The sequence below is a fragment of the Grammomys surdaster genome, unplaced genomic scaffold (genome assembly GCF_004785775.1).
Source record: "Grammomys surdaster isolate TR1022 unplaced genomic scaffold, NIH_TR_1.0 271, whole genome shotgun sequence".
NCBI lineage: Eukaryota > Metazoa > Chordata > Mammalia > Rodentia > Muridae > Grammomys > Grammomys surdaster.
Genome location: NW_021604712.1, coordinates 10,012,675 through 10,024,790, shown reverse-complemented (window position 1 = coordinate 10,024,790; position 12,116 = coordinate 10,012,675). Strand labels below are relative to the sequence as shown.

Here is a 12,116-nt window from a genome sequence, read left to right as displayed (position 1 = left end):
CACTAGAGGTCGGTAGCAAGTCATCAAGCCCCTGTTTGTTTAGTTATTGTAAAAAGCAAAATGTTTCCATCACAGAGGGTGGAAATCACTAAAGGAGGTAGCTATCCACTCCCTAACCCCTGACCCTTGACCCTTGTAAGACAGACCTATATTAGGTCAGAAAATGTTTTCCAAGAGAACCAGGATTAAGAGAAGGCAAGTGAGGCACTTGCTTTCGGAGTAAACTAAGGAGGCAAGAACTTTAGTAATGAAAATAAGTATTATGATGTGGTCCTTAAAAAAAAGGTTGCAAGGAAAACAATCAGTATGCTAGAAAAAATTATATGTGATTAAATGTGATAAATACCTCGCCTAACATGAGATAAAGATTTTAAAAATTGTACTGATGAGTTTGCTTTTATTAAGGCCAGGAAAGTAAAATTACAATAAATTCTTGTTTGCTAGGAAAAAAAAATATGTTTTTTTAAAATCTGAGATTTGATATGCTTACCTTTTCTTCATTGTTCTTTCAATCCTATTAATATTCCTAAAAATTCCAGAAGTTATGGGCTTAAGAATGCTTTCTGTCCTTTACCTGAGGTTTAGTTTCCCACCCTCCTCCACAGTGACACAAAAAAATATAGTCTCATTTGTGTGGCACACAGATACAGGGAAGCTATTCCTGCCTGGAACCAGTCAGCCATGATGGGCTGAGATCCACAATGATGCAGCAAATGGCCTGGAGGTTTCCAGTCAGACACCTCACCTCTAGTCACAGAGGTGTAAGCACTGAAGCTGAGGAGCTGGAGATGCCACTGTGAGGCAGCTTGGGCGTCATCTTGGCAGCCTTCTATTACCTTATACATAATATACATTACTTGACTTCTTCATTAAGGAGAACAGTGATGTTTGTGACTCTGGCCACAAATGGAAGTGTGTGGGGAAGGGAAAAAGCTCTGGTGTTTCAGGTCAGAAAAGGCAGAGAAATAGCCTGAATAGCTACTGAAATAGCCAGTAGCACCAATGAATAGGCAATACTAGAGACTGAAACTATCAGAAGACAAGCTTCATCTGACAAATGTGAGTAAGAAGAGTAATTAGTTGGGGCTTTCAGTAGAAGAGAATGCTTCTTCTAGCCCTTAACTCAAAAGGCTATTTATAACTATGCTACCTGAAGTTTCATGTGTGGTTGTGGCATAGTCTGAGTAAACCAATGCACGATCCCCTAAAGCTAAGTTTTTGAAACCTTCAAACTTGCTTTCCCTGCATTTAAAACCTACAAACTTGGTTCTTCAGGAGAAATGCTGCCTGCTATACAATAACCAAAAGACATCTGAAAAAAGTAGAGGCGGAAAAACTTTTTTTAATATGCTCAAACTTTAGTATCACTTATATGTGAAAATCTGATTTTTAGAAAATATTAAATTTCATCAAAATCAAATTAAAAGCAATATAAAAAAAGAGTAAAAAATCTGATTTTTAGAAAATATTAAATTTCATCAAAATCAAATTAAAAGCAATATAAAAAAAGAGTAATGTGCTAACTCTAATATTATATATATTTCAAAACGTTAAATGAGTCTGTGAGTCTAATAACAAAAACCTGTGGGCATAATCCTCTGGACAGCAATACTACCCACACAATAAACAAGCACAATGTGTTCACATTCTATGGCTTCTTCCTTCCTATAAGAAAACCATCTTAAGTATGGGAAAAGCTATCTTCTTACAAAAATAAACCAGTAAAAACAAGGCAGAAACTATATACAAAAAGAAGTCATCAAAGAAGTCATAAGGTTCAGGAAAAACATTAAAAACATTTTATTACTTATTAAGGAAAATAAAACTTTATAAAATCACAAAAAATGAACTTGGAAAATTATAAAAGAAATTGTAATGGGGAAATTGGGGGTGGTGATGACATGTGTCAAAATTATTATTTTAACTTTCACAGAGAGAGTAAGTATGAGAAAACTTCAGTGTAAGTTTTCAAGCATTATTTAAAGCACACCAAGTGGTTATGACTGAGGTTGTATATTCCCACCATCATAATACTCAGAGGTTAAAACACATGCGCAGGTGTACAGAACACTGCCGCCTCCATGTTCACTGACTCAGACTGAAGTCTACAATATAACAGTTACCAGCACGGGCACAACTCATCACCCTGTTACATATTTCTGTAGTTTAGTTATTGAAAGTCCCTGGGCACAGTCAGAGAAGGTTGAGATAAAGGCCATGCTCATTAGTGATCATCAAAAAGAAATGTTAGGAAATGTTAAACCTAACAGCTGTGCAGCAATGCTTAGCACAGTGCATTGAGGTTCGGGCCGCTCACCATTAAAACCAGTGTTTGATTCTCTCCTCACAGTGTTACTGTGAAGGTTCAACAAGATCATGGAGCTAGGCAGCTTTCACATGAAGCAAAAAGTTAAAAAACAGTGACTGTTCCTAGCACAGGGAACTGCGAGAACACAATCATTCTGCCTTCCTTTCAAATTAAAAACAATGACATAAAGTATAAATGTCTCACAAAGCTGTACTTTTTGAGGAATGAGACAAAGGAAGAAAGCTTGAAGCTCAGTGAAGGTCAGTGCTGACCCTATGTTTACTCACTTGCAATCTGATAAATATCCGGTTCCTCTCTTGCCAACTTTTCTCTGGCAACATCAGCTATTGGTCCAAAGATGGTTACAGGTCTTAGGAATCCAGCTGGAGAGAAATTAAACAAACAAACAAACAAAAAGACATAATGATGATGGCTTAAGTTTTTAAATTTCCACTTCCTGAAACACAATGCTATGAAGAAATATACACTAAGCTATAGGAAACAAACTACCTTCTCGAAGAACAACCCTTTCATAAGCTGGGAACTTTGTTTGAACTGGCTGAGCTGACAAGTCCTCTCTGCTTTTTCGAAGATTTCTCTTGGAGCTTCGAAGACCTCGGAACCTCCAGAAGTCTGCCCGATCGCCACCTGCTGTCTTTGGAAGTGTGTACTGTACACTGGCTAACTGCTCAGCTCTATTGGAAAAAACAAAACAAAATAAAACATAAACCAGACTATGTAAAAGGCAACAAGAAAAAAATTCACAATGAAATGGAATGCCAAAACTGAGGACCGAGGCTCACATGTACCTTTCATTTCAAAGGTGTTTAATTAAGTCGTTTGTACAGTCATTGAGTCAGTTATGACAGTAGCAAGTGAACACACTGAACAATACAAATCTTACAAACTTGGATCCCCCAACTGTCTATCATGACTTAAGTCACAGGATAATGAGTTTTCAAGAGTTCATACCTGTTCTTATTAGGGATGATGCCTCGTTCTACCTCCTTATGGTTTTTGCCAATTCGAATGGCAAGCCAAGAGCCCAGCTTTCCGTTGTATAAGGTATCCACGACTCGGAACACCTCTCCTTTGTTAAAACTAAGTCCATAAGGAGATTCCTTTTCATATTCAAAATGCGTTCTAATATAGAATGAATCTCCTACATCTGATTCTACAATGCGGCGATAAACTAAGGAAAAGAAACACATTAATCAATACTTACTGGGATAAAAAACCCATAATCTGCAGAAAAGATAGTTCATGAAGACGCCCCTGCTAATGCCCACATCAACATACAATACCCCGTCAATCCTCAGTTTTCACTATGTATCTGGAATTATCTCATCTCATTCTTTTTCAACCATTTATATTACCTCCTAAAAAGGGTATCTTGGAACCTCCATTGGGCTCATGATGAAATGATGCAGAAAAAGATGGATTTGTTCCATTTCTGCTTCCTATTATAGCAGCTAATTGAGCTGCAAATGCTGTAAAGAATAATTTTTGTTGCCCTATTCTTCCAGGAGACTTTGACTGTTCCAACTGAGCATGCTAAACTGTGTACAGTGGTTCATTCCTGCAACCCTGGCACTCAGGAGGTAGACAAGAGGATCAGGTGTTCAAGAACAACCTCTTCAACACAGTAAGCTCTACGCTAACTGGGCCACATGAAGCACCCACCTCAAAAACACAAAACCAAACCAAAAATGCAGTGTTTGGCCAAAATGCTCATAGTGCCAAAGCTAAAACAACAACAACAAACAAACAAAAGACCACAGAAAGAAAAGTTACATATTCTTTAAAATGATATTAACAATTTTGTATATTGCTTGGGAAATACCAGTACAAAACTTAACCACTATCCACATATTCTTTTATATAATTCCATTAGCTAATAAAACAAATATTCTTCTGAGTTATTAAGGATTGGCTGGCACTTGACTTAAATCATAATGGCATAAATACTGGTCATATTTATCTTGCTCTGTTAATGAGCATAGCGTAAGACTATAGAACCTTAAATAAAATTAACAGATTAATAAAGTCAATCATCCTCAAATGGAAATTATTTATTTTAGAATTACGTTTTTCAATTGTTCACTTTGTTTTGTTAAGACACAGTCTCACTATGTTGCCCTGGCTGTCCTGGAACTTGGAATGTAGATCAGGCTGGACTCAAATCACAGATCTCTAAATTACCTGGAATCACCTACTTCTGCCTAGCAAGTAGGGAGACAAAATGCCTAGGTCATCATGCCAGGTGAACCTCTTGTTTGAGGGGTGTCATCATGCCTGTCTTTGAGCTCACAATCCTCTTATGCCAGGCTCTTGAGTGTAGGACTATGAGCTGCTACCATCCTGACTCTGATTTACTCTGAACAACTGAACCACTCCCTCCAATCCCTCCAGGTTAATTCTATCCACGTCAAACAGTATCTCACCATCCTTCTTTTTCTGAGCCAATATGGTCACTTCTTCACCTTTAGGGAGGTCGAGGAGGAAAAGGACAGCCTCTTCTCTTATGATATTTGTGAAATCTACATTGTTCACCTATTAAAATAAAAATTTTATAAATTTATACTATTTTTAGGAATATAAATGTATTTATTTACTCAGAAAAGTATTTTCAGAGTCTAACTTGACAATATTATACTTAACAGGGAAGTTTTTTTAACTTTGGAGAATATAAAATTCTCTAATTTAAAATAAGCACAAACAAAATAAGGTGAGCAAAATGTAAATTCAAAGTAGCTACAATACTACCTGATATTAAGATAACCTATTACAGATCTATGCAATTTAGACTCAAAATGACAATATATATTCACTATCTCTATATTTAAAATTCCACATTCACTCTACATATATAGATTATAGCCTATTTTTTTTTATTATTTGCTGAAAAGTAAACTATATACCAAAAAAGAGTTAAAAAGACAAGATATGCATTATGGTGCCCCTATAACAGCAACTTTGTAATGGACGCTTTCTGGTTCTCAAGTCAGTATCTAATTATATTAGTAAATCTCTAAGTTCCAAAATGAGGTTGAAATTAAATCTACCTGAGTGTCACCAATAACTGAACAGAATTATAGGCAAGTGTAATCCTGATACCATTAGGAAAATTTTCTCCATTAATTAAAAACAATAATAACAAAAAGGCCAAAAGGTAAATAATCAAAATGTTCTAATTACTTTCATGGAAAACCCAAAGTGAGTTATTAAGAAGCTGCTTTTAGATGATGTGTTCCTTGATTCCTTCAAAACAGGATCATGAGATAGGCAAGAAGTAAGTGGTAGAATTTCAAATACAGTCAGCACTGTCATCATGTTATGTTCAAATGCAACAGAAGTGCACCAAGTGCATGCGATATTACTGGGAAGAACCTAATACAATGTCAGAGGGAAACTGCTGAGTCAGAGATGATACCTGACTTTCATATGCTTGAGTCTGAAGGGAAAGGAGGATAGAGCCCCAGCACAGGAAACTGCTCAAGTAAAGAAGAGTCTGGCTGTGGGCTACTCATTGGGATGAAGACTTGTCTCCGAAATTACAAGTCAAGGCAGCAGGAGCAGGAGTCACATGATAGAGTCTCCAGAAAGTCTTTGAGGACTGACAGGCACATGCTGCTAAGAAATCATAGAAATTGTGAGGTGAACTTGCCTCTGGTCAGCAATGCCTATGAAAATTCAGACTCAGTTGTGGATAAATAGCCAGGTTGTAAGGCCACTGGGTATTTGTTTGTTTGTAAAAAGAAAGAAAAAGAAAGCAAGGAAGGAACTCAACCACCCTTTGAAATAGAGAGCAGCAAAGGAGAGAAATGAGACTATGAAGAACCAGAAAGGAGGGAAAGAGGAAGAGATGTACAAAGCTGCAAGACTGTAGAGCAGCAGATGGGAAACTTAATGCAGCAGAGAAGAGGAAGGCTGGGGGGGGGGGGTGCGAGCACGAGCAGAATGGAGGAACCAAAGAGAGGAGATAGGGAAAACAGTAACACACAACCCACACTGGATAGACTGGTGTTCTTATTTAAAAACTGGAACAGAGCTAACCTACCAGTAGCCAAACACATATAAACATTCAGACTCTAAAGAGGAGTGAGAGACAGATGAAGGCACTACCATTAGTAGGCAACACTGCCATGGAGAAAAAAGCAGAGGAGAGAAAAGCACCATTTGTAGATTACTTCTAGCCTAAGTTCTCCTGGCTTTTGTCAACGATCACCTTTCTTGCGGGGTTTGAAGGTTGAAAGCCAGGCAGCTTACAGATCTGCCTGATGTAAACTCCATCCATCCTCCTGGATGTGAGCACTATCTGAATAAGGAGTGGGAAAGGCCGGCATTCTTATGACTCCTCCTAACTCTCATGGGAAAATAATAACCAAAATTGCTGGCTGCCAGGTTGTGGTGGCTAGCAGTCTTGGACAGTCCAAATGTTTAACTAACTTTTAAAAGACTATTTGGTAGATGGTAGAGGGATCTAAAACGTGTTTTCATTATAGGGTCTTTGAACACTTTGAACAGCAATGACTTCAGTAAAACATCACTAACAAGATAACCAAACAGCAAACAAGAGTAAAGGCGGAATGACAAGACACCAGTCTAACACAAGCTAGATCTAACCAGTTCTTAATTTGAAACTTAGGTGGTTCAAGAGACTGTACATAAATTATAGTCTAATCACAACAGTAGGTCTGTTATGGCTGGCATCTGATGATCTAAGACTTTTGAATCCGCGAAAGATGATATACTGACATACCCTGAGAATTTGATCACCTTCCTCTAAGCCTTCTTTGGCTGCAGGGCTATCTTCTAGAACGCCAGCTACAAATATTCCGACATCATTTCCACCAGCTAGTCGCAAACCCACACTATCTCCTTTTCTGAATTTTACCAGTTTCATGCTGGGCCTGTTAAAACAGATATTTCATTTCAAACAGTTAAATGTCACAGCAGGCTGCTACAGCAACAGCTACATTCAGAAAGGAATAGAGGACCATCATTTCTAAAGCCTCCTATATAGCACTTGTTTAATAAGTAAAACTTCGTATCAGAATCCAAAACCAGATTTATTAGACCTTCTAACCTCTTATTAGAAAATAAGCTTTAAAATATCTAAATTTGATGGAGAAATAATGCTTTTTGTGACCACTCTATAATTTTTCTTATAAACAATATTTTCCCTATTCTTAATCAAGTATATATGGTAAATTCCCAATACCTAAAAAATAAAACCAAAACCCACTTTTCTACACCAACCCCACAGAATAAATGAAAAGTCTCATTTAATATAAAGAAAAGAAAATATGCAGTAATTCTCTTACTATGAGAAAGTATTCAAGCAGCGTCTGGTATAATCTCTACAATCAAGATAGTGAATTTAAGTTTGGTCATTGGTACTTGGCTCTTTCGAGTACCCTTAATCTGAAGCTCTTTTTAACTTTGAGATAAGAACTTAAGGTTATTCAGCAATTCTTGATTCGACCTACATCTGTCGCTGTCCCTTATGTCCCTAGGAAGAAGTAAAGGAACAGATGTATGCATGTCCTTCTACTATGTTGGGAGCAAACAGCTGAGCAGAAAACACACTGGTCAAAGTGCTCTGCACTGCTAAGTTCTCGCTGTCATCCCCACGGTCCTAAGAACTAGTACCCCACTTTCACTATTCTGAATATGAAACACAGAAAGTTCCCTTGCCTTTAATTTATAAATTAATTACCCAATTATTAGAGCCTCTCATAAAGTCACATACATGAATAAATGAATTTGGGAAGAAATTCTGGTACTTCTGAACTGACTAGTTAAAAACTGCCAATGCCTTTTATTAAGTGTAAAATATTGTAAGGATAAAATATTCACCATTGATCTGGCTTTCTTTCTTTCTTCCCTTTCTCCTTTCCTTTTGTTTTATGGTTTTTCAAAACAGGGTCTCACTACATAGCCTTAGCCATCCTGGAACTCCCTATGTAGACCAGGCTGACCTTCAATTCTGAGATCTGCCTGCTTCTGCTGAGACTAAAGGTGTGTGCCGCTATGTCAAGCCATCTGGTTTTCTTACCTGAAACTGACTAGCTAAACATAAAAATCAAGAGGCCACAGGTTGGACAGGCCATACTCAGTCAGGTCTCCCAGAACCGTTAACCCCTCCCTGAAAGTATTACAAGCTTTATAGTGATGTTCTGAATCCTTTGGTTGTCCTGGTATCCTGTTTTCTAACCAAGTCAAAGGTATCTCACAGATTGCTCACCCCCAAGAACTGGATACACAGAGAGATCTTTTAAATATTTTCTTGACAGTCCTAGGTCCTCAGAAATCCTCTGCTAATCCTGACTAGTCCAGAGTGCCAATATAAAGTAGAGGAGGCTGAGTGGATCTGCACTTAGATAAAATCTGACTTTTGGAAAGCAATGCTAGTCAGCAGCTTCTGGAAAATGACAGGATTTGTATTCTGCCCTATCTGCATTATAACAACTATGTACAACAATAAAACCCATCCATTTCTTTTCCCCCAAATCCACTAACTATTTGGAACTAATCTGAGAGTCTGAATGAAAGACTCTCGGGGCTCAGCTACTTATACTCAGCTACTGATACAGAGGACATACTCAAGTCCTTTTGGGCATCTGCTCTTCAGGGCTTTTTTTTTTTTTTTTGGATAGAGGCAGCCCTCTGACATCTTACTATAATTTCAAGCAATCCCAAGACTGAGTAATTTAATCACCCATTACTGACACTAAAATTCTACTACTCACCTATTTCTGAAGCTATCTGCTTCGGTCTAGGCACTGGGAAACAACCCATGCATTACTGTATTTATTTGGTTTTTTGTACAGAACATACTGAGGGTGGTAGAGTTCTTGATCTATTGCAACCTTAGGAAATGTGCTTCTTTTTAAGTACTCTCACATCATGTCCTTTTTATGATAAAAGCTACAGATTTAAAGACTATGAAGGTTTAAAATTTGCTCACAAATTTTATGAAATCTACCTATAAAAGTAGCAAATAAATGGTATGGACTCTTCAAATAAATTCTGGAATGCTTTCTCAATCAGAAATCATTTTCCTCTAGGCAGCACACTGAGATGCTCTTGGCTGAAACAACTGAAGGTGTGCTACTGACACTATGGCTAGGGACTTGGTCCATGTCACAGAATAGGAGGGCCACAATAAAAGAGACATCAGCTCAAAATGTCAATGCTGACTAGCAAGTATTTATCTTTAAGTGATAGGGCACAGAAAGCTTGTAGACATTCTGACATCTTAGTAGAAAACAAATCTTTACTCTTTAGTTACTGACCTAAGATCTAGCAAAGAGAAGATGGTAATAAAAGAAACAATGGTTGCTTCACTGTTGTTAACCATAGTACTACGAGGACTACAAGCACTATATATACAATACTATAGGAACAGGACTTTCAATCCTCAGGCTAAGAAACATCTAATAAACACAAAGGTCAGTGTGGCTTGAAGACTACATTACCTAAGAATCCCATCTTCATGAGTTGAATTAGGCAGAACACCATCAGAAGGGCTGACGGGTAAATCCACATCTGGTTGTCCAACTTGAGCATACACAGGCTTTGGTTCTTGAAAAAAGAAGAAAAGAAAACTTAAATTGTCAGGACTTAATAAGCCTCATGAGATACTGACAGGAAGAAGAAGAAGAGTAACAGAAAAACAATTATCAAAGGGTCCATGCACTTCTCTGCGTCACCATGCTCATTATACAAAGACGTCTTTTCTAGAAGCCACATTCCTGCCTGCCATTAGCCAACTAGAGTAAGACAGGTACAACAGAAGCAAACAGTTCTAGTATTTAAAATAACTTTTGTTTTAAAATTTTGAAGGCAATCTAATATCCCCAACGACATCCTTGTAGTACTACGTAATGAATCCAAGGCCAACTAATGAGTGAGGAGGAAAATATCCTTCCTTACTGCAAGCAACTGTGAAACATGAATAACCATATTTAGAAAATTAAAACATTCATGAAGGTTACTGATTTATACTCTTCCCATAATAAGAAAAGCTGTAATGTAGATATGGGAAAATTCACATTGTTACCAATACTTGGATCTTTAACATCTTCTGCAAATGCTGTGTTCTGGCAGCAAAGGCTTTTTGGTTATGTTTACCTGGAAGAGTGGGTGTCTGCTTCTCATTTTTTTCAACTGTAACTTCTTCCACCGCTTTGGGTGTATGATCATCTACATGTTTTACAGGAGTTGAGATGGCCCCAGGTTTAGACATTCGCTCTTCCTCTCTACTCCGGAGGCTAATCGTTACAATAAAAACACGAGGAGAGTAAGGATGAAAAACACTTCATGAGAACAGAAGAGGCAAGACAACTTTAGAACCAGGGAAAAGTTTCCAAAGTTAGTAATCAAAATGAGGGTGGCAGGCAATATGACTCAGTGAGTAAAGACAGTTGTCACCAAACTAGATGACCTGCATTTTATCCCGAGTCCCACATAGTGGAAGGAGAGCCAGTTCCTACAAGCTCTCCTCTGATCTCCATACATATGCACATCCAGACAGACACGCATGCATGCACACATTAGCACTAAATGTAGGCTCTGTGCCTGTTTATCAACCACACTCCTCACTGTCCAGAAGCAAACATCAGGCCTTCTAAAGAGCTAGCAAGATCCTCCTAAAGACAGAAACATATAGATATGTGTGTATATGAGTGCATATGCATATCATATGTGTATTGCCACCAACACCAAGGTGCACATATGGAGATAAGAGGACAACTCTGTGGAGTCATTTCTCTATCATGCTCATGTGGAGTCTAAGGCTTGAATGCTGGTGACCAGGCTTCCTTCCACCAGGTAAAAGTATCTTTTACAACTGAGCCATCCTGCTGTCCTGTTATGGTTGTTTTATAGTTTGGACACAGCATAGCCCAATTGAGTGAGAAACTTTGGGTTGGCTAAAAGGTCTAAAAAAACCACTGTTAAAGACGGAATGGAATGGAGTTTGAAGAAATTTTGTATTTCACATAAATGACTTACTAGAAATAAAGGCTCTGTAGTTTATCTACTACATAAACAAAGTAGCACTCAGATCAGCAATGAGTAATAGTAAGTGAAAACCTGCAAGTAAAATGGCCCGGAGACCCTGTAGGTAGATGTTTGCATCCATATGAAAGCTACTGTCAAATGGCTGAGCAGTACAAGGCTTCCAAATGAGATTCTTCCCACATACATCCTTCCCAGACACTATAGACAGCAAACACCCTGTAAGTTCACCTGGCAACACAATGTAAATTCTCTGAACATTCAGTGGCCAGAGGCTGAGCCCTTCCAAGAAGGCTCCATCTGAGGCCTGAGGGTATGAGGTGCTGCCTCTTGTGCTGGCAGGCACTCCATCTTAGAAGAAGAAGAAGCAGCTGTCTGTGCTTATATTTAGACTTGGAGTTACTCCATCAGCCAATGCTTTGCAGTCCTGCTCCTTTCACGTTTAGCGTCTTTGCACTACACTGTTCCCATAAACCGCACTCACTCTCTTAATCATAGCTATGCTGTGACAGGCTTTCCCCCATATTTCTAACACTCAAGCCCCCACAGCCCATTCACACTGCAGACACCACTAAGTTATCCAGGCTTGCCTCGAACTTGTTCTGTAGTGATGTATCCAGAACTTGAACTTGTGATATTCTTTTGCCCAGCCTCCCAAGTAGCTGAGATCAGAAGCCTAACCACTAGACCATGCCTCCTGCGTGTGTTTTGTTTGTAGACTCGGGCATACACAAGTGCACACATGTGTGTGGAGATCTGAGGACAATTTTTAAAAAGTGTT

The 12,116-nt window shown here is 38.3% G+C and overlaps 1 protein-coding gene across 5 annotated transcripts in view; it reads right to left on the bottom strand.

The window, feature by feature from the left end:
- Positions 1 to 12,116, bottom strand: part of Tjp1 (tight junction protein 1) — an 81,866-nt gene that overhangs the window by 23,412 nt on the left and 46,338 nt on the right. For all 5 annotated transcript variants that reach the window (XM_028776661.1, XM_028776662.1, XM_028776659.1 and 2 more), the window contains exons 9-15: positions 10,448 to 10,587; positions 9,793 to 9,898; positions 7,071 to 7,221; positions 4,753 to 4,861; positions 3,281 to 3,500; positions 2,819 to 3,003; positions 2,596 to 2,691 (exon numbers count right to left, since the gene is read on the bottom strand). In XM_028776661.1, coding sequence (XP_028632494.1) covers positions 2,596 to 2,691; positions 2,819 to 3,003; positions 3,281 to 3,500; positions 4,753 to 4,861; positions 7,071 to 7,221; positions 9,793 to 9,898; positions 10,448 to 10,587 — 1,007 coding nt within the window. The remainder of the gene's footprint in view (positions 1 to 2,595; positions 2,692 to 2,818; positions 3,004 to 3,280; positions 3,501 to 4,752; positions 4,862 to 7,070; positions 7,222 to 9,792; positions 9,899 to 10,447; positions 10,588 to 12,116) is intronic.